We start from the raw sequence: 23,145 nt of genomic DNA, 5'->3' as shown, positions 1-23,145 counted from the left end.
TGCTGAAGGGGAATCCCATCTTTTTGGAAAAAGTAATGGAAAGGCATAACTACAAAGTACTTACTAGAATTTAGTAAGTGCTTTTTTTTCTTTCTAAGACTTCAAACTTGTAGAAAAATCCTCTCAGAAATCAAAATTCTGTAGCTCTGGTTCACACCAACATCTTTCACACCAACATCTTTGGTGTAACTGAAAAACTGAATGCAGTGAATTCTTCAGTCTGTATGTGTACTTACTCTTTGGTATATAAGTTAGGAGGGGGGGACAGAGCAAAAGAAAAAGTAAATAAAAGCTTCTGAAATCCTAAGTCTCTTCTGCTTAACTGAAAGAGTCTGTGAAATTATTTTTTTTTCCTTTTCCCCAGATCTTGTTATGCAACATGGTTGCCTGAAAGAACCTGACATACAAGTCTTGATTACTGATTTTCCTACCCACTTAATCTTGTACAGGAGTACTTTGATAGTCTTAAGATTTCTGCTGAGTCAATAGTGTTTTAGAGTCATTAGAGCTGTATAAACTCGTACCTAATAAGACTAATGCCTTTAAGTAATCCTCTAGCAAACTCTAATTCTGAGTGATGTTATATTTGTTTTCGATTCTGTGTCCTTCAGGAGAACGTTTTTAATTTCATGCCTGGAAGGTGCAGCCAAAAGGTGACCTTCACTCTCACCTGTGGATACTGTCAGATGCAAATGCATTTTTGGTTTTATTTAAGATGACAATTACTCCTCTAGTAGGAAGTCTCAAATGCCTTTCCCTTGAGATATGGTGGCTGTGTGCAAATAATTGCCAATTTTTTTCATCTCAGTACTGTCTCATTATCTCATGTTTAGTGTTCAGGATGCTAGTGGGTATTGTGGGGCAGGATCCACAGAATATTGTAGAGAGAAAGGTGGGAATTTGATAACTTAATTATTTGCTTCTGGCCTGTAGTTCATGAAAGCAGTCCAGTCCAGCAGAGCAACACAGTCCTGCACATGTGGAATTCAGTCAATAGCATAGCTTTGGTGTTTTCAACTTGCCCTTGAGTTTGCCTTCCTTCAGCACCAAAAGCTTTCTCTATGATGGCATAGAAAGAGCTGCCTGGAATGTGTGTGTATATATATATATATATAGATAGATAGATAGTGTGTGTGTGTATCTATATCTATCTTTCTTTGCTTTCTCTATACCTTTTCTCAGCTTGTGTCCTTGAGGTCTTTTTGGCCGATTACCAAGGAGTGCTGAGTTCTTTGTTCCATAAGCCTGTTCTGAAGCAAGGACTTAAAGTAGCTGAGTTTTTTACTTAGTGCTTACAATCTTTGCAAGTGCATTTTGTGATGAAATTGTGGCTATTTTAAACATGTTTACAGCCTGTTATTGTTTTAAACAAACAAAATGTCTCCTTTCCTTGACATAAATATTTTTATTGCTTTGTTTTCTGTAATGTAAGCACAAAGAAAGCAGATTGGCAATTCAGTTTACTGGAATCTTATCCGGAATCTAGGATCGTGCAGGTCTTGACTTCAAATATTTTCATGACATCCTTTGTCATGGAATAGTTTATGGATGGTGTGATTTTTTTTTTTTTTTTAACTCTTCATTTTGATATTTTTCATGAGTCTTAGACCTCAAGCCTACAAGCAGATGTGAAGATTAAACTGAAGGCTTCATTCTTGTCTTGAAGGATAGTCAATACATACTTTATTTCCACTCTAAAGCACCAAGGAAGGATTTTGGGATTGTCTTTGGGATGCACTTCTGGAAGTGTGTCAGTAACAACAGTCATTGAAGCAAAATCCTATCTGTATTTCTGCTTTTGAGTCAAAATAATGCCAAATAATGTCAAATTAATTTCTAGCTGTCTATTAAAGGTATGTGCATTGATCACTGGCTGAATTCTTTGTAACTTTTATTTCATTGAAAAATACATTGGAGAAGGATATTATTAGCTGAAAGTATTGATTAACATGCAGTGTGAGTTGAGGGTGAGGGACTGCATCTATACAAGCTTTTTGGGGTTTGCAAAATAGGGAGAAAAATGTCAAAAGATTTTCTTACTGTCTGAGAGTGTAGCCACTTGGGTGCATATGATGTATTTGCTAATCAGCATTAAGTGTGTTGTGGCAAGCCTGAGTTCATTCAGCATGCAGACAGGAAACAAGCACCTCTCTAAAGTAAAAATGGGGAGAAGAAAATTCTGTCTTCGTTTCAGACTTTAAAACTTCTGGTGTTGTTTTTTCCACCTGTATAAAGTATCTGTAAAGCCTGTCTACTACTGTGGTAACATTGTTCCCTCCCAAACTGTGAACAGAGCAAACTTCTGTGTTTGCTGTAAAAGAGCTTCACCAGCTTATGTTGTGTTTTAAGTTTGACTTTTCATTTTTTTGACAGACAGGATACTTTCTTGTAGTAGCAGCCTGCACAGGTAAATCCTTTCTTTTAGTCAGCTTTTCATGGTACCGTTCATTTACTAAAGAAAGCATCTCTCTAACCAGAATTGCCTAGTATATTTCTCTGTTTCTCACTTGCCTACTTTTTCAAAATGTAAAATGAATGTGTTTTTTTCCCCCAAGTTTAAAAGAAAAAAAAACAAAACCAAACAACCCCAACCAAAACCCAAAAAACCACCACCACCAAACCCAAACAAATACCAAAAAAAGGCAACCACAAACCACACACACACACACAAAAACACCTCCCCAAACAAAACAAATCTCTAAACTGTTGTTACTGTGGATTGCCTGGAGTTAAATTGAATATGCAAACGCTGCTTGTTTTGGCTCTTTTGGCAGCAGATGGATTTAAGATGATTCTGGAGTTGAGGGAAGAGGGATGTACTTGAACTTTGTTTTAGCAGATTCTCTGTTTCTCCCATTTTGGAGAAAATAAATTGACAGGAAAGACAAAATCTAGATGCTTTCAATTTGGTGATGGATGGTAGTTAGGGATTTCTCCTACAGCTGCAATGGCAGGAGGAGCAAAAATGAGCAGAGGAGTTCTCTTTTTTGCTTAACACACACACACACAGCCACTCCATTCCTTAATGCTTTTGTAGACAGAGAAGGGTGAGGAAAGGAGACAGAGGAGAGCATACTCTTTGCTAGTAGTGTAATTTGGGCATGATTAGCCAGGTCTCCCTTAAATTGAATTATTGCTACACTTGGCTTCTATCTAGAATATAGCCAAGACAATTTGCTGTTCTGTCTAAATGCATAATACATTATTCCTTTTATGTTCTTTCTGTGGAAGATAACTGTTTTCTAGTCCCTGCGCAGCATTAGAAAATACAACATTGTTTTTTTAATCTGAAAAAGCAGATATGCAGCTGCCACTTCTACTGCTGGCTCAGTCTCTTCTAGGATTCAGAGGAGACACCATCCATGGCATGGGAAGGAATTCAGATCTAATCCTGGTCTCTTCTTGGGGCTTGCTGTTGCCTTGTTGAAGGGATATTTATTATAGTTACAGTATCTTGTGAGGTTTTTATCAATAGATGCTAGCCTACAGTTGTGCCAGGAAAAGCTGTGGGGTTTTTTTTTTGGTCTATAAGCAAAGACTTAAAAATAGAAAGGGGTTCATTATAGAATTGAGGTAGATGTTAAGCATATTTCATGCATCAGTTATGCAAAAAACATTGTTTGAAAGTCAGAACCAAGAAGAGAAAATTATCAGCCTTGCTTAACAGAAATATCTCCTGTAAACTTCTGTTTGGACACAATTTCCCTCTTTTCTGCTGTGTATGCTTGTAAAAAGTATGCATTTCTCCTGAGGGCATTTGTGTTGGATACAGCCTATTGTGCCATCTGAATTAGATGGGATTTTGTGAACTGTAGCATTGCTATAGGGAAAGGAGAGTATGTTCTGTCTGGATGATGTATTTTTCTTGGGTAGACGCATTCTCCTATGCCTTCATAGTGGAAATTGCTGTTGAGGGAAAAGAGGAACGCAGCTCATTTTTGGGGATATTTTCTGTAAGAACTCTAATTTTGTATGTGTATGTGCCCTGAACTTGCAGGGGAATCAAGCTTGGGGTTTCAATCCTGGAGCCACGGAATCAACACCATGCAGGTAGAAGAGGTGTTGGATGATTTTGCTAGTTGTGTATTTGATACCTCCTTTCTAATTTACTGCAGAAACAGATGTTTTGTTTTAACTGGTGTAGTGCTTTGCACAGTCCTAAAGCAAATAGTAAAGTAACTGTGTAGTTGTGACTGTTTTTATATCAATTGTGGCTGCTTTTCTGGAGAATTTGTTTAGAATTATTAAATGTATCAAAGCAAGAATTGAATTTACTTTTCTGTCAGCTGGTTGTCTATGGCTGAAAACAGCAAAAATCTTGCTTCAAAACAAAACAGTTACAGCAATTTTCTCTTATTGTCCAGCTCTGAAGATAAACTTCCTTTCTCACATATTAGTTTTTATATCTTTTCCTTCTTGAAGGCTTTGAAAGAACAGCAATGAAAGTTTTCAGTGCCATAAAGTGGCAAAGGTGGCAATTCCATTAGAGTAGATCAGGTGTTAGCTTTGTCTGTGCAGAGTAAATTGCAATAAAATATTTTTTTATTTCATATGGGACAGGGAACAGCTGCCTGTCACATGCTGTAGTAAGAGTAATGTCTGCCAGTAGAGAGGAATACATTTTGGACGTACAACTGATAATATGAATGAAATAGGATCCATGTTGTTGTGTTCTTTTGCTTTTTATATTGAGCTTGCATTCTGAGCTTAGATGATTTTAAGATTATGTCTGTTGAGTTCTCTCTTTGTACTTTGCTTTTTCTTGAAGTGTAGACTTCTGTATTAGGTATATGACAGCTCCCTTGGGACAATGTGAGAATGGTGACATCTCAGATTAAGATTTGTAGACTGAAGATCATCAAAGGTTCCCTGATGGCACTCTGAAACTAGGCATGGAATTTTTTCAGCCTGTTCAGAGAACTGAGCTCATTTAGATTTCTGTGACATATGATGACTATCTTTTACTGCATAGATCTCTTCTGCAAAGTGATCAAGATCCAGGCAGACAGAACGTAACAAAATTTTTTTCATGTGCAGAGACGTTGATGTTGAGGAAACAGATGTGCTTTATTCTTTGGACCTTAACTCTTGGGAGCCTATTGTGTTTGGCTAGGTCATAATGCTTTGTTAAGAACTGTTTTAAAATTGATTAAGTTGACAAGATTTGTTGTTTTGTGAGGGTATTATTGGCCTGGGGACAGATGGAACGACACATTTATATGGTTCTAACAGTTTTTATTTCTGTAAGAGAGTCTCTAAAATACATGGAAAAAGATCAAGTAAATAGTAGGAACACATAAATGATGGAGAACTAAATGTTTATATTTTAAAGTTTCTCCTGATTCAAGGTATTTATTCAGGTGAGAGCTTTTTCTTGTGCTTATTTACAGATATGAGATTTAAAAAACCCAAATCACGTTAATTGAAACATGAATACATTCCTAGCCATGTTTCCCAGCACTGTATGATGATTTAACACCACCTTTGGAGGGGGGACAGATGTCAGCTTCCTGATGTGAAGGATCAATGTGAAGAGCCAGTCCAAGACAATGAGCCTCTGTTTGATACTTGCATTTTGTGACATGGTTCAAAGGGTTTGACTGGGATATATAACATTGGCTGGCATAGTCCTTAAAGTCATTGAAACAAAAAAAAATTTGCAGTATGTGGCCTGGCAGCAGAGCTACAGAGATGTTCTTCTTTTGGCAATAGGAGAAATTTGAGTCACTGTGTGAAATACATTTTTTTAGAGAGGAAAAAAAAGAAAACATAGGGGGAAAACAAGCTGGATTGTTTTCCGTGTTGGGTACTCATATATATGAAAATAATTTTGTACTCACCTATTTACTTCAGCAAAAGGTGGTGCCACAGAACCCCACTAAGGAAGTACTCTTGAAGTTTTGACATATCATCATAACATTTTAGATGAGGGGAATGTTCTGTAATTAGTCTGTCTTTACAGTTTGCTAAGAAGTCTACCCTAAGTGATCCTGGACCCGATGATCTATTGAGGTCCTTTCCAACCTCTGATATACTGTGAAGTCAACTATAGGATTCTTGGCCCATTTTTTAATAATTGAAGTGTTATTATAATAGTACACAGCGTTCCATCACCAGATCAAACCATTTAATTAAGAGGCAATCTCTGCTAACCCCTGATGACACAGAGAGGATAAATTGCATGTACTTGACTCTGTTGATTTGAGTCATCTTAAGAAATTGTCAGCAATAAGAGATCTTCCCTGTGGCACATAAACAAATTATAATAACTGAAGAGTTGCCATTTTCATATCCATGTCTCTGCATTTTATAGTGTCGTTCCTGATAGAAGTGTTCGTGTATGTTAGAGCAGGAAGGGAGGAACAGTTGTACAGTCACCTTAGCTGATTGTTCTTTCTCTTTTAGCATCTTTAAATACTGGCCCATCTCAGAAATCAGGTGTCCCCAGAAGTAAGGGTTGTTCTAATGTCTAGTTCTGTTTGATTCAAATTTAATGTATATCTTTATAATGGAACCTTTTCTGAACTGCAGTCTTGGGGCCAGTTAAGCATTTTAGCATTTAATATAGAAAGAGCTTTTAACAGTACAGATAGAAATAAAATACAGTTGCTAAGCTTCAAACTGATTTCAGGCAGAAGAAATGGAAGATTTACTTGAATAGCTTCATAACTATGACAATAATGGATATTTGCTTAACAACAACGGTAATTGCTTAATTACCAAGGTGTGCTAGATTTATATACGTACATATATATATATGTATGTAAAATCTTTAAAAATCTGGTGGTAGGAGTAATGTTTTAAAGTCTTCCTTCATCGACTGGAAAAAAAAAATCAAAAATTATCATAGAAAAGTCCGCATAGAAGATGCTAGAGTGTTTTTGTTCCTGAAGTAAAACTGTGCATGGAAGCAGAGAAGTGATAGCACTGTATTTTTATTAGCAGAATGATGAGATGAATGGAAGAAACCTGTAATTTGTCTCTTGTAAGCTGACACCCCTTTTCTGCTTTAGAAGGTATCCTGGGATGGCCTGGGCCCAAGTCACACTCCACAGATCAACTGAAAAACAGTGCCCTCAGCTCCCTGTCATGTGCTAGTGCCAATATTACATGGGCAATAGTACCATCTGTAGCCCAGGATGTGCAGGCACTGCAACCAAATACAGAGGTAAGCACACTAGGCTGTATATGAGACTTCATATTGGTTAGATGCAAACCACGTACAATGGTGGATGCTTCTATTAATTGCTTATTGTATTTTGTTCTTCCATGTTACTGTTTGCTCTTGAGTGTATCTTGAGTGTAACAGACAGTTCTTTGAGTTGGAAAACTGTATTGTTTTCTGACCCTTTTCCTGTTAAGTGATTATGGGCAGAACTTGTCTGCGTCATCCTGCACCACCCTGTTGATTTGTGCTTTTGTGGCATTTACTTGGTAAAGGGCAGTTCTGAAGCATCGACTCTTTGAGGAGACTCTCGGCTGCTTCTCAGGCATCTCATGCACTGGAAGTCTCTCATCACTGTAAACTTCTCCAGCTTCTACTGTCTGTATGGTTACTATGCTGCCCACCAGGAAAACACTTCACTCTGAGACCCCACAGATTGTAGGGCAGCTGGATCATGTGAGACCTGGAGAACTGGGAAGACGTTTTTGAAAAAGCTGAAGAAACTGTTTTCCAACTAGTGAAAGCTCTTTGGCAATTGGAATGACTAAAATTACATTATGTCTCCTTTAACGGATTGTGTAATGGCTGGGAACATCAATAAAGCTATCTGTTCTTTTTCCAGTTCTTTCATAGTATCTTGAATTGCATACAGCTTAAAAAATATGAAGATAAACCAGGTGTATTTTTTTTTTATGTTATGTATTACTTTGGTCCTGTTCCAGATCTGTTCTTAGAAAGCAATGTCAAATTCATGACCACCAGGTGAGGCCAAATGGGCTATGGAAGCAAGAACATGAAGAACAGCAGCTTGATTTAACTCATCTCAGGGTATCATTTTGCAGCTGAGTTGAGCCATTTGTGAGTTGTTTTAAACAAGAGGCTTTTTAAAAATCCAATCTTCTCCCCTTCACTTGCTGATGAGAAATAAAGAGTTGTGCCTTTGGATTGAGGCACTGCTTTGCTTGTGGAATTTGTGATTTTTTAGGTTTTCATCTTAATCTTCAGATATGAAGCTGTTGTCCCTGTTAAAAAGGCTCTTGGTTGCTGTGGTCAGATCCTTTTCTGGGAGAAGTAAAGTTTTTTTGTAGAGTGCTGCAGGTTCTACCGAGGTGTACAGGTGAGTGAAGTGTTGAATAGGAATCTGGAACTTCTTGTTGTGATTAGAGAAAGAAGAGTGAGAGAACAGGCTCTGAAGAGAAGAAAAATCTTTTGAGCAATGTAACTGTTACTAGGCTCAGATAGCTATGGATGCTGACCCAGGAAATAATGTCCTGACACCCAGCAGAGTTATCAACAATGCTTGGTTTGAAACATTGATGATTCTGTTCACAGGATTTAAGCATATTTTGAAATATATTCTGGCCTGTTGTGTGTCCAGGACAGGAGCCTAGGTTTGGTAGTGAATAGCCAGTTCATTTTCAAAGGAGTAGGAGCACTGTAGTGTGATAATTACTTACTATTTTGATAGATTCATAGAATGGTTTGGGTTGAAAGGGACCTTAAAGACCATCTAGTTCCAATACCCCCGTCATGGGCAGGGACACCTTCTGGTACATCGGATTTCTCAAGGCCTCATCCAAACTGGCCCTGGACACCTCTGGGGAAGGGCCATTCATGACCTCCCTGGGCAACCTGTTCCAGTGTCTTAACACCCTTACTGTAAAAAATTTCTTCCTGATATCTAGTCTAAATCTCCCCTCCTCCAGCTTAAATCCATTCCCTCTCATCACTACAAGCTCTTGGAAAAAGTCCCTTCCCATCTTTCTTGGAATGCCACTATAAAGTTTCCCCAGAGCCTCCTTTCCTCAAGGATGTTAGGGATTGGAAGGGGCTTCCAGAGATTGAGTCCAAGCGCCCTGCCAAAGCAGGATCACCTAGGACAGGCCACACAAGAACCCATCCAGGCAGGTTTTGAAAGTCTCTAGAGAGGGGGACTCCACAACCTCTCTGGGCAGCCTGTTCCCAGTGCTCCTTCACCCTCACCATAAAGAAGCGTCTCTTCATTTTGAGATGGTGGTTTTAAAAAGAAAACACATTTTTTTGTTATGTTGGGTGGGAGGATGACTGCTGTGGAATCTTTCCCATATAGCAGGCTGACAGTGGCAGTGATTTCCTGGCAACATGACCAAGTGGTTGAATGTGTTTAGTGATAGGTGTGTTAATTCTCAGCACATCATGTAGACGCTGCAACAGCGCATAAACCGGCGTCACTAACAAACCAATGACTCATTTTTTATATGTTTGTGAAGAAGTATGGATCTTGATAATTCTCCTCTGGATTAACGAAGTTTATCTGATACAATTTTTCTTTGAATACTTCATCATTCTTGAGGGATATACTAAGTTCTGGATTTGGGTGTTGATGCCATAGATAGATAAATAAAGTAAATCTTTTTGATCTGTCACACTGTCAGGGTTTCACGCGTGCAGAGTTTTTCCCCTGGTGAAACAATCTAGCAGCTAAAAATTCTAAGTAATGTGGTATTTACTTGCTTTTGTTACTCAGGGTATTTCTTATTTCTAAATGCAGGGATGTAATTTCAGTTATTGCTTAAAGTAGTTCAGAAAATAGAAGATTTTGTGGCTGTGTATTCCTTGACTACTTTATCATGTGTGTTCTTGGTGTTACTGTTTTATGAGATCTTCCAGGGTTGTGATCTAGGACAGCATGAAGTTAAAACCTGTTATTTTCACTAGAAGACATGATCTCTGAGAGTGAAATGCCATCTCAAGTATCTTTGTCTTTTAATTTTCATGTTTTTTATGGGGGGGATATAAACCTCCATGTTTTAGTTGGTATATTTTTGATTGCTTTGGTTTGTCCACCTGAAAGATCAGATGGAAGGCTGAACTGAACAGAACTGTTCTCCATCTGAAAAATACTTTGTGCATCCCCTAGTGAACTATCATGGACTTCTCAGTGTAACCTTTGTTATAATTTCAAGGTATTGTTTAGGGGTTTTCCCTTAAGGCAGAACAGGCCAAATCTGGGATGGAATATGCCAGAGTATGCTCTTCAGAGCTGTGATGCGATCTTAGTCTGAGTCTGGGAATCTGCTTTCTTCATTGAAGGGTTTATGATTTTGAAATTCCTTCAAGAAATGCTGAAAGAGAGTAATTCTAAAATATTGAGGCTTGTAGTAAATTCAGTTGTAATAAACTTGGTGCCCAAGTAGAATAAAGCTGTGAATCACATCTCTGTGTGAGCTACTGTTCCAGTTCAACTAATAGTCATTTTGAGCATCAGAATTCCTTGTAACTGCAGGCCAAATGCGTCCCCTGCCAGTGAAATACATATGGGATGCAGGCTGTTCTTATGTGGAACGTGAGAGCGAGGGAATAATTTTCTTTTGATCTAACATTCTTGTTAAGTATTATTGCAAAAATCCTGCTGTAGCTACATCTATGATTTAGTTCTCTTCATGTGATTTTTATGCCTTAAAATGCCAAGCCAGCTGATTACTTTCTGTCCTGTGGATCTGGTATCTGCAATCTCTCTGCTTTCCTGTCCCTTGTTTTCCCTTGCTTGAGTGCATAAGAAATTGTACACAGGCTCCATATTGAAGTGTCTTTTTAATAGGATTGAAGCTTTAGCTCTGTGGGATTGAGGCTTTAGATCTGATTATCTAACTGCTAAACCAGGTTTTAATTGTGATAGTGATTGCAAGGGCAGTCAAGTCCAGGTTATTAAAGATATTTGGGTCCCCTAGATAATCTGAACCTTGTTGTTTTCAGCTGTAAAATGGGATTGTGCTATTTACAGAAGGTACTGGATTGCTTAGTTCTTAATTCTAAAAGATTGTGTGTTTTTGTCCAACCTCTTCAGGTGATAGTCACTTTCAAGCTGAAGTTGTTTTCTATCTGCAGATTAGTATACATCCTAATATGATGATATTTCATCCTTTACAGATGTCACAGGTTAAAGCTGGGCTGTCTTTTGTGGTCCCCATAGAATCATAGAATTGCTAAGGTTGGAAGGGACCTCAAGCATCATCTAGTTCCAACCCCTCTGCCATGGGTAGGGACACCTCACACTAGATAAGGTTGCCCAGAAGGGGACTTCACCCTTGTCATCTCTCAGCTTTATGCTAGTATGACATACATGGAATGGAATACCTTGTAGGTCAGATTTGAGTCATCTGTCCTGACCACTCCTCCCTGTAAATGCTTCCTGTATGCTTATGACTCTTTCACTTACAGCACTACAGTGTGGCACACAAAATTTAGCAGTGACATTGGTTTCTAAGGGATCAAGTGTAAGCAAGAGCCTTTCTGCTTACCATCCCTTAGTAGTAACTATCAACATCAGGTGCTGTCATTTCTGTAAGCAGGCACTGTCTGAGAACGTACACTGTTACCATCAGGAAGCACAGGCACTTAAAAGAGACTTGTGGTTCACAGTGACAAGACAAGGAACAATGGGTTCAAGCTAGAACATAGAAGATTTCAGCTCAACGTGAGGAGAAACTTCTTTACAGTGAGGGTGACAGAGCACTGGAACAGGCTGCCCAGGGGGGTTGTGGAGTCTCCTTCTCTGGAGACTTTCCAAACCCACCTGGATGCATTCCTGTGCAGACTATCCTAAGTGATCCTGCTCTGGCAGGGGGGTTGGACCTGATGATCTCTTGAGGTCCCTTCCAACCTCTGATATACTGTGAGACTGTGATACTTAGCTGAGGAGTAAAATCACTTTCCTAGAACCAGTTCTAGGAACCAGGAGCACAGGGAATGTAATGGCTTTTGTAGCTATTACAGACTGTGTTAGAAGTGCTAAGAAGATCACTATCTAGCTTAATTTTTCACTCCTAGCTTAGTTTCTAAAACTATTTCTAATTCAATGTTGCCTTTTCTTCATGTATGTTTGTGTGTCAGCAGACTTGCCCCGGACTGTGGATTGTTTCTTAGTGTCAGTTAGTCCTAGTGTTTCCAAGTTCCTATTTGTACTTCACATGAATCTGTGTAATTGATGTTGGGAGATAAACTTAACCATAAACATACAGTGCTACTCACAAGTGCAGTAATGGGAAGAGTACAGATCAGGGTGGGAAATGAACATTTGCAGTATCACAGAGTCCCTTTTCAGTTTAGTACTGCCGTTACAGGATTTCTCAATGTGCTCAGCTTTTTGCCTTCTGCATGATTAAGTACTTTAGGGGTTGAAGAGTGCAGTAAATGGCCTGTAATGACTTGGATAGATAAATTAAATCTCTGGGCAAAGATGGTATCAGTTAATCCATTCACTAGCAGACCATCTAAAAAATTAAATCTTAGATAATCAATTGAAGGTATTTTTAAGGTTAATCAAGGGAAGGTATGTTCAAGGATTAAATGTACAATTATGCTAAAAGTAGGAATTAAATGACCCTAAGCCTTCTGCAGCAGCACTGACAATGACTAAGATAATCCAGCTAGTTTGTTTTTTTTTTTTTTTTTTTCTTTTTGTTTTTTTTTTTTTTTTCTTTTGCTAGCTTTCTGGAATAGTTACAACAATCCATAGTAAATCTGTGTATTTAGCTCCCACCGAAGCCACTGCATTTCGACGACTCACTCCTACCTAAAAAATGCATGTATTGCATTTTATATAATGCATTTTTTTATATTTTATATAAATTATATAAATTTATATAATATATTTGAGAGTAATATTCTACTTTAAAAAATATAATGAAACTTTAACACAAAATTGCATCTAATTTGAATAAACATGAGGCTCAGATTCATGTGACATTCCATATTTACTAGTGTAATTCAGTGAAAACTCTTGCAGTATAAAAACTCAGGTATGCTTGCAGTGAGACTGAAAGAGTTAAAATTGATCAGTTGCTTACTCTGTTCATTATAAAACCTGTGCCCTCTGCAAACTGAACTCTGAAGCTAATGTTAGTTTTATTTCAGGGTTGTGCACTGTTGTGCAAACTGATTTGCTTTGTGCTGTCAGTTTTATTTCTTGGTGTGTTTATGTATCTATGTTTTATTATTTCTTGTTATGTTGATATGTGTGGGTTTGGCCTTACTGCCCATTAGTAAACTTACCCATCTCAATCTGACTGTCAATAACTTAGACTTTGTAAGTTGGGCTGCACTCTTCTGCAATGAGTATTTGCTTTATCATCCAAACTGCCTTCCACTGTTCCATCTGTTCTGGATAGGGAAAACCCCAGGTTTTTCTGCTTGTGGTGATGAATTCTAGTGATTCTTTATTTGAAAATTGCTGAAAGTGGAAACAGCTGGGATGAAAATATTAAATATAAAACTTTGTCTAAGAGGAATAGTTGGAAGGAGATGTGAGGCAGGACTTTTCTGTATTATAACATAGAGAGACCACAGAGTTGTCTTCATGGTCTGAGATGCACTAAGTGATTCATCAGGCTGAAAAAAATCTTAGAGGCTTTTCAAGGAGAGAGATCCACTGACCAAGAAGTTAGCTGTGTAAAAGATGATAATCTTTCAGGCTTGATTTGTTTCATGTATACATTGAATATTCTCCTTGTATGATTTATAATGTTTTATTTTTCTTTTGCAAGACTTAAACTTGTAATTTATTTTAGTTATTTACTTTGTGTGTGTGTGTCAGCAATGAGATTGTGTGTGGTGGATGGGGCAAGAAATGGCAGTAAGAGTCAGGGTAATTTAATAAGCCTGTTGCCTTGAGGAAAGATTACTGATACTGCTTGTACTAACGTGTCTTTACCATTTCTCAGCTGTAATCAATATGCTGGTGTGTGATACTGCGTACAAGAGCTGCAAGAACTAGATTTACATGTAAATTAGTATTGCAAGACCAGATGATTGTAAAGGTTAAATTTGTAGTTGTCCATCTTGTTGTGCCCTCTTTGCATGTGTGAATGGTATATTATTGACTAATGTGGTAGCATCTCCCTGCCATGAACTTGCTTACCCAGCATGCAAAGTGACATGAATATGAAGAGCATTACAGCTGGCTGAACAACTTCAGATCTGTTACTTCCTAACTTCTCATTACTTGGGCTTTGCAAGCAGAATGATGGAATCACAGAATACTCCAGTCTGGAAGGGATCTCCGAAGGTCATACATCTCAACACTCTACCCAAAGCAGAGGTAATCAAGTCAGCTTGCTCAGGGTCATGTCCAGTCAGGTCTTAAACTGACAGCGGAGGTCCCACAAGCTGTGTGCGCAAACTACTGCAGCTCCTCCCGGGATGTTGTCAGTGGGAGCAAAGGTTCAAGTGTGATGCCTTTCCTTATCAGTGTGCTGTACCCTCTGGTGGACACCTAAAACTGCTACATCTCTTCCCAAAAAGTGTTTGTCTTCCCTTTCTTTGTGGGAGTCTGAGGGAAGTTGCTGATAGTTGTACAGGTTTCTCCCTACGGTTCTAATCTTACAGAGGATTCCTTTTAATCCAGGATGATACCTGGAGATTATAGCCTTCTGCCTTAATTTCCTCCACTTTAGTCTCCCTCACCAGTTTGCAGCTCAGTGCAGTCTTTTGTCTTTATCTCCACAAAAGTTGTAAGCATGTGACTTTCAGACCCCCCACAATCTCTGAAGTCCTTGCCTGGACAGTGATGGGAGTCTGTTCTGCCACACTGTATGGTTTGTATGCTTGTAAATTCTGAGTAACTTGTTTTGGATAGTGTCAGATGCAGCATTTACAGCCATCTTGCTTCTAAAATCTGATTATCAAAATAAAAATTTAATACCTTTCAGGAAATTGTCCTTCACCTGTATCTATATTGCACTAGGAATAGGTTTTGTTAAAATTGTTTAAGATGGATACTGTATTTCTTGTGGTTTTAGGTTAGCATAAAATTTACCAATGTAAATTATGCTGGCCTTCAAGGTTTTTTGATTCAATTTAGGACAAGTCTGTGGGGCATTTCTCTTTGTGCATTATTGTAGTCTCATGTTACTGTTCCTGTCTGAGTCTAGTAATGGAAAAATATTTATTCCCAATTCTTACTGAATTTATGCAATAGTGCAAAGTCCTCCTGTGTTTTAGGATTTAGGTTAAACATTGCTGTACTTCAGAATGTTTCATGAAAGGTGCTCACAAGATGTGTGGACTGCTGCAGGTGTTTAATACTTTCCTGTGGAGTATGTGCTTGGGATTTAGCTGCTTTCCATCTGCTTCTCAGAACTGATTGACTTAGGTTTATGAAAATCAAAATTTGCAAGGGGAATTGCCTTATGAAAAAGCACGTGTAGGGAAAAACAAACATAAACATAAATGCCCTTTGTTTTGTGTTAAATGCATTTTTTTCCTATTCTTTAAAAAAACAAACCAACCCATCTTCTTTTTTGCTGTCTGGTCCTCATCACTGCTCTTTTATTATGTTTACCTGTAAGTATGGTCACAGGTCAGAGTGGAACATATCTGCAGTTTAGGAAAAGGAAGCTCTCTGGGCTTGTGTTCCCAGAAATACTGCTGCAAAACATGAAAAAAAATGCATTAGTAAGGCTTTCAAAATAGTAAATGTCTGGATAATGTGCTTGCCTCCAGATACCTGGCAGATTGGTTTTGTTGAGAAGGAAAAAGATTCCAGACCTATTTGTCACATATGACACTGTTATGATTGTTTTCTCTGCTTACATCATCTATATGTCAGTCTGTCTATATTTACAAAGTATTAGTATAGAGATGCATTTCTACTTTGCTTGCTTGCTTTGCATTGCAAGAAGGATCTCCTGAAGAGGGCTAAGTATTGGTTCAGTAGATGGCTCTGTAATTGCGTGTTGCATCCAATTAGTCTTGTGTGATAGAGTGCTCACATTGCCACAGTTTCATCCTTTGCCCTTGTCCATAGCTGAAAGGATTTTTCTGAACATCCAGTGTGTTTAGCGTTTTCAATTAAAAAACCCCCCAAACAGCAAACCACAAAATATACATGAATTATCCATATGCAGACACAAAAATTTAGATGTTTTAATTATTGATAGTCGTTGTTGGAAGAATTTAGTTTTCTCTGGAGACCTGAACTACCAAACATAAATAATACATTTGATAAGAAATTTATTTCTTGACATTATTTCCTGATACAGGCTTTTATCACCAAATATTCTCTGTTTTGACCTGTTAGTCATGAGCGATGTAATCATGATTACATAATAGCTTTGACCTCCCTTTCTTACACCCCAAACCCAGATGCAGCAGTTTCTTATCTATCCAGATAGATAAGCCTGGATTATTTTTCTTGCTATACATAGCTTAAGTAGAAAATGTGTCTATTGTGACTTTTTTTTTTTTTCTTCCTCCAGTTGTCTTCGATTGGATCTGTATGTAGATGAGATTAGTAAAGCAAAAACTGGTTTTTGATTGCCATAGTGTGGTTGTGTGGAAGTTATAGTGTGCTCAGTTCTTAATTGTAAAATCCTTCTCATTTCATTATCTGTTACTTGCTTCCGTTTTTTACAAGTTAGCTTAATCTTGGTTCATCAGTGTTACATCCAAGCTCTAATGATAGAATGCTAAGAAAAGTGTGACTATGTTTTTGGGGATTTGAAGGGATGGGTTCCCCTTAAGGTGGAAGACTTCACATATTAATATGTTAGCAAAATTTTTTTCCTAGGAATAAAAGCAAAAGCTAATTTTAAAGTTGGGACAGCTTCTTTTGAGATAATTAGAGTAAACCAGCTGAGCCACCTATTTTGCTAACTTTAAGAGACCTTTTTCAGGATGAAATTGAGAATGTAATGAATTTTGCTTTCTAAATTCTCCATTTAAGTTTTGCTTTGTTTCTGAGTTCGTTAAGTCTTTCTTTTAAAATCAAAGCTTTTACACTGAGGAGCTTTAAGTTTCTTTGAAAGTCACTGGAACTTTGATATCCAGGTGCCCGCATTATAGTGTGTATGGAATGTTGGTGTGTTTGAGGTTTTATCTTTGATCTGCTCTTTGGGATGATAAATCACAGGAGCTATCAGGAGCAAAGCACAAATGCAGCTACAGTGGGATGAAGGCCAGGGCTCAGGCAATGACCAAAGTTCACTCTACTGCTGCTTTTCTAACCCTCCTTTTCCCTTCCTCTGCTTACACTGTGTAATGATGTGGTGGCAAATGTTGAGAAGAATATTTTCTACTTTGTTTTATTTGAATTGTTCTTGAAGAGCAGAAAAGCTTGTATAAAGAGATACAGGAGCTTGTTGGATATATATACAAAAAGTGTTGCTAGCTTAAAGTTGCTAACCTGTAAATGACAACACATTTGGCAGTTAGAGGAGAAGTGCATGTTGATGATTTCTGTCTTTACAGTGGGCTTGGAGTAAATGCATTTGAATTTAGATTTTGTTTCAAGATTTAGGTTGAAGGAAACTAAAATTTTTAGTTTAATTGTTATTATATTAATTTCCATTTTCTATATTGAAATTGTTCCTCCTTGTGTGGCAGGGTTTTGGTAGTTGGGAAGGGGGGCTACAGAGGTGGGTTCTGTGAGAAGCTACTAGAAGCTTACCCTGTGTCCCATAGCGCCAATGCCAGTCGGCTCCAAGACAGACCTGCTGCTGGCCAAAACTGAACCAACTGATGACGATGGCAGCACCTCTGTGATAACATATTTAAGAAGTGGAAAAACCTGCTGTGCAGAAGCACCTGTGTGAGAAGAGGTCTGAGAGAAACAACTCTGCAGATACCAAGGTCAGTGAAGAAGGAGGTGGAGGGAGGTGCTTCAGGCAACAGAGCAGGGATTCCTCTGTAGCCTGTGGTAAGGGCCATGTGAAGCAGGGTGTTCCCAAGCAGCCCGTGGAGTTTAACCATGGACCAGATACCCACCTGCAGCCTGTGGAGGACCCCACATGGGAGCAGGTGAATGTGCCTGAAGGAGACTGACCCCATGGGAAGCTCATGCTGGCTCCTGGCAGGACCGGTGGATTCGTGTAGAGGTGCCCATGCTGGAGTAGGTTTACTCTCCGGACTTGTGACCCTATGTGGCGCACACAGTGGAGCAGAACTGCATCCCATGGGGAGGACTTGTGTTGAAGTTTGTAGAGGACTGTCTCCTGTGGGAGGGACCACTTACTGGAGCAGGAGAAGAGTGTGAGAACTCCTCCTTGTGAGGAGAAAGGAGCAGCAGAGACAACGTGACAAACTGACTGCAACCCCTGTTCCCTGCTCTATTTGGGCGGAAGATATGGAGAAAATCAGGAGTGAAGCTAAGCATGGGAAGAAGGGGGCCAGGGGGAAGGTGTTTTAAGATTTGGTTTTCTCATTATCCTACTCTGATTTGATTGGTAATAAATTAATTTCCTCATGTCAAGTCTGGTTTACCTGTGACAGTACTAGGTCAGCGATGTCTCCCTGTCCTTACCTGATCCCACAAACCTCTTGTTATATTTTCTGTACCCTGTCCAGCTGAGGAGGGAAAGCAATAGAGCAGCTTTGGTGGACTCCTGGCATCCAGCCAGAGTCAACCCATCACAACAACATACTAATATACTAGTCCAGGACAATTTACCAGACAAGATGCATTTGAGATTCAAATCACTGCTTGGCTGTCATCTGCCTGGACTTGTGCATAGCAGTTGGCACTGTTGGGCACAGCATTCATGTCTCTGTGTTGGAGAGACATGGATTTGATGGATGGTCCACTCGGTGGATAAGGAATTGGCTGGATGGTCACATTCGAGTATTTGTGTTCAATGGCTTGATGTCCAAGTGAAGACCAGTGATGAGTGACGTTCCTCATGGGCCAGTATTGGAACCAGCACTATACATCGTCTTTGTTGGTGACGTGGACAACAGGATCAAGTGAACCCTCAGCAAGTTTCCTGACAACACCAAGCTGTGTGGTGTGGTCAACAGGCTGGAGGGACCTTGACAGGCTTAGAGATGGGCTCATGTAAACCCTGCGAAGTTCAACAGGCCAAGTCAAGGTCCTGCACATAGATTGGGGCAGTCCCAAGCACAAGTACAGCTGGGTGGTGAGTGGGTTGATAGTAGCCCTGCAGAGAAGGACGTAAGAGTTGTGGTGGATGAAAAACCAAATATGAGCCAGCAACATGCACTCACAGCCCAGAAAGTCAATTGCATCCTGGGCTGAATCAAAAGCATGATCAGCAGGTTGAGGAAAGGGATTTTTCACCTCCACCCTCATGAGACCTCACTTGGAGTACTGTGTTCAGCTTTGGGGTTCCCAGCATAAGAAGGATATGGACCATCTTGAGCAGGTCCAGAGGAGGGCCACAAATGTGATTGTGGGGCTGGAGTACCTCCCCTATGAGGACAGGCTGACACTTGGGTTGTTTAGCCTGGAGAAGACTCCAGAGAGACCTTACAGTGGTACTTAAAAGGGGCCTACAGGAAATGTGGGGAAGAGAGGCTCTTCACCCGAAAATGTGATACGATGAAGGGTAGCAGTTTTAAAACTGAAAGAAGGTAGATTTAGATTAGAAAGGAAAAAGTTTTTCACTGTGAGGGTGGTGAGGCACTGGACCAGGTTGCCCAGAAAAGTTGTGGATGCCCATCCCTGTAAGTGTTCAGGGCTAGGTTGGAATGGGGCTTTGAGCAACCTGGTTTAGTGGAAAGTGTCCCTGCCCATGGCAGGGAGATTGGAACTAGGTGATACTTACAATGGCTTACAACCCAAACCATTCTTTGATTCTGTTTTTCTATCAAATGTGTGCCATAGTTGGTAGTAAACGCGATTAAACATTTTGAAGGTGTGCTTGCTTGAAGAAGACCAAGTGATGTAGCAAGTTAATTCAGTTTTGTCAGTTCTGATAAGCCCTGCAAGAAGCCTAACAGGTCATTCTATGTCACCACTTCTGGAGCGTGCTGGGGTATTCTTACTGTATCCGCTTCACAAAGAATATTCTAACTTTGGAATTGGGACTGGTGAAAACCTCTTGGAGCCAATTTGTCACATTTACACTCAAGTGCTAAAGCTCTCTGACCTTACAGCGTTATATTTAATCTTACACCCACAGAAAATCTGTTCTCAAGCTCTCGAGTTAGATGAGTGCAAGTGTAAATGAGGCTTGCAAGCCTGTGTCATTAACAAAGAGAATCAAAAGTCAAAATGAGGCATTTCACTTTTATGTGCACTAGTAGAACTAACTGTAATTAGATTACAGAAAATTTGGCAATCCTTGCCTAGTCTGAAAATGCTAATTCAGTTTAGTGTTGCTCCTGAACAAGACCTACCAGTAATTTATTCAGTCTTTTTCTCAATGCAGAAATGTTTCACACAGTGTTATTTTTTTTTTTAGTATAATTTGGTATAATTTGCAGGATTTTTGAATGTAGAAAGAGGTAAGGACTACTTCCCTTGAAATATCATTAAATGATGAGGTTTTATCTGGATGTTTGAAATTCCTGAGATTCATCCTTTTGCTTCTGACTCTACACTCTTTTTCTTACTGTATAACCTTTTTATGCCTTAATGAAAATTCATAGAATATTTTGGTGTAATTGCATGAAGAATTGCCTTATTAGTCCTATACAAGACCTCAGTATCTCTCTGTCAGGATGCATATGGGCTCTGCTTATTCCTGTGCTGGGAAAAGTCTGTGATGCAATGCTGCCTTTGCCTCATTCTTTACTGGTGGCATCAGTCTGCAGGAATCTCAGATGGAAGGGAAAATGTGGAGGAAGATATAGTCTTAGGTTTGGCAGCACCTAAGCTGCACATATGTAACTCTGTAAGGCATAATGAGATACATCTATGAGCATAGAGGGAATTGGCTGATGTCATTGCAAGGCCATCATCTATTGTCTTTAAAGGGTCCTGGTGTTTGGGAAAGGTTCATGAAGAAGAAAGCAAATGTCACTCCTATTGTCCAAGAAGAGCAAGAATGAACATCTAGGGATGTTCTAGTAACATTGGTCAGCTTCTCCTTGATACCTGGGAGGATGGTGGAGCAACTAACCCTGGAAAGCATTTCCAAACACATGAAGGAGAAGGTGATCAAGAGTAGTTAGCATGCATTTACAAAGGAGAAATAGTAATTTAACAATGTGATATCCCTCTACAATGATGTGACTGCCTTGATCTACAGTAGGGGACAGCTGTGGATATTGTTTGCTTTGACTTTGGTAAGGTTTTTGACCCAGTCTTCTGTAACAGCTTCACAGAAAAGCAGACAGAGTATGGATTGTATAAGTAGGTAGTGAGGTGGGTTAAAAATTCTCTGAATGACCCAGGCCCAGAAGGTTGTATGAAGTCCAGCTGAAGGCCAGTCACTAGTGGTGTACCCCAGAGGTCAATACTGGGGCCAGTACTGTTCAACATCTTCATTAATGACCTGGATGATGGGGCAGAGTGCAAGTTTGTAGATGATAAAAACCCTGGGCTGATGGGCCAGAAGCAGATATCTGAGGGTGAGTGCCTGCACCGGTGCAGGCTGGGGGCCAGCTGGCTGAAAAGTAGTTCTGTAGAGAAGACCTTGGGATCTTGGTGGACACCAAGCTGACTGTGAGCTGGCAATGCACTCTTGTGGCAAAGAAGGCCAGCAGCATCCTGGGCTACATTAGGAAGAGTATCACCAGCAGGTGGAGGGAGGTGATCCTTCCCCTCTGCTTCACACTTGTGGTGAAGCCACGTCTGGGGTGGTGTGTGCAGTTCTGGGCTCCCCAGCACGAGAGAGACATGAACTTACTGGACTGAGTCTAGCACAGATAAACAAAGATGATGAAGATTCTGGAGTATCCTTCACGTGAGGAGAAGCTGAGAGAACTGAGAGTGTTCAGCCTGGATAAGAGAAAGCTTAGGGGATCTTATAAATGTATATGAATACCTGGGAGGAGGTAATGAAGAACAGGCAGTCAGATTCTTCTCAGTAGTTCCCAGTGACAGGGCAAGAAGCACTGAGTACATTTAAGCCATTGTTAACATCAGAAAATGCTTTTCTGATACAAAGATAGTTGAACAGTGGCACAGATTTCCCAGGGAGGTTGTGAAGTCTGCATCTTTGAAGACAGTTAAAACCTATCTGGGCATGGTCCTTGGCAACTGGTTCTAGGTGTCTCTGCTTGATCAGGGTGTGGGACATGATCTCAAGAGGTCCATTCCAACCTAAATGATACTGTGATTCTCTATGTTTCTTTCAACCCTCAACAACTAAACAAGATGAGATCCATGTCATGCCTGGTAGTGTTGTTGCATGATACGGTTTGTGAACTATGTTGGAAAACCAAGCTCTGAGCCTTTTAGCTGAACTAATTATCTGAAAATTTATTTCCAGTACAGCAGTTAATTGAAATTTGTGGAGGAGGCTTGGGAAGAACAGGCAGTGTGCCCTTGGACAGAAGCGTAGTTCTGTGATTCTGTCCCAGGCTTGTACGAGTGTCTTTTTTCCTGAAGACGTTCAAACAGACAAACAACCAAAAAAACCCAAAACACATAAAAAAACCCAAACCAAAGAAAGAAAAAAAAACCCAACCATACACACACAAAAACCTCAGAATGTTTCCTTCAGGAACAATTCCTCTCTACAGGTTTCATTTGTTAAAAAAGAATCAACATGTTTTCTGATAGAGCCTGCTGAATACAACATCTGTTTTATATCCCAGCAGATGACCTCTCCAAATTCATAGATTGATCACTAGTGATCTGTTTAAAATAGATCTCTGTCAGCATGTATGTTCACATCATTGGCCTTTAAACATTGAAGTGAATCCATTAATGAGATTTCTGGAAATTATCTGTTTGTTTTCCATTCAGTTTTTCTTTCTGAAAAATCCTGGTGCTTGTTGGAAACTTATTTTGATGAAAGTGTTTTCAAATATAAGCCCTTTTTTGGTTTTTGTTTTTAACTGGTTCAATATTTGATTTCCAGGGCTAGCACCCAAGCTTAGCTGTGCTCTTTATTCCCAGGCTGACCTGTGCACAGCTCCATAGCTTCTACATTATCTCTGACCACGTGGGGATGGAGCAAATCACTGCTTTCCAAGCACAGTTTCGCAACTGTGTTTTATGGGGGTGAAAGGAATGTATGTTTGTGTCTGATAATTCGGAAAAGCTGACATTAAAGGATAATCACTCAACATAATCTCTTACGTTCTACTGAGTG

The 23,145-nt window shown here is 39.5% G+C and overlaps 1 protein-coding gene across 2 annotated transcripts in view; it reads left to right on the top strand.

Moving 5' to 3' along the window:
* OSBPL10 (oxysterol binding protein like 10) overlaps positions 1-23,145 on the top strand; it is an 88,268-nt gene that overhangs the window by 43,291 nt on the left and 21,832 nt on the right. For both annotated transcript variants that reach the window (XM_054384874.1, XM_054384873.1), the window contains 2 exons: positions 7,014-7,168; positions 8,573-8,575. In XM_054384874.1, the coding sequence (XP_054240849.1) occupies positions 7,014-7,168; positions 8,573-8,575 (158 nt within the window). The remainder of the gene's footprint in view (positions 1-7,013; positions 7,169-8,572; positions 8,576-23,145) is intronic.

Source organism: Indicator indicator, chromosome 11 (genome assembly GCF_027791375.1).
Source record: "Indicator indicator isolate 239-I01 chromosome 11, UM_Iind_1.1, whole genome shotgun sequence".
Taxonomy (NCBI): domain Eukaryota; kingdom Metazoa; phylum Chordata; class Aves; order Piciformes; family Indicatoridae; genus Indicator; species Indicator indicator.
Note: the sequence above shows the minus strand (reverse complement) of the source record. Positions and strands in the feature narration are given on the sequence as shown.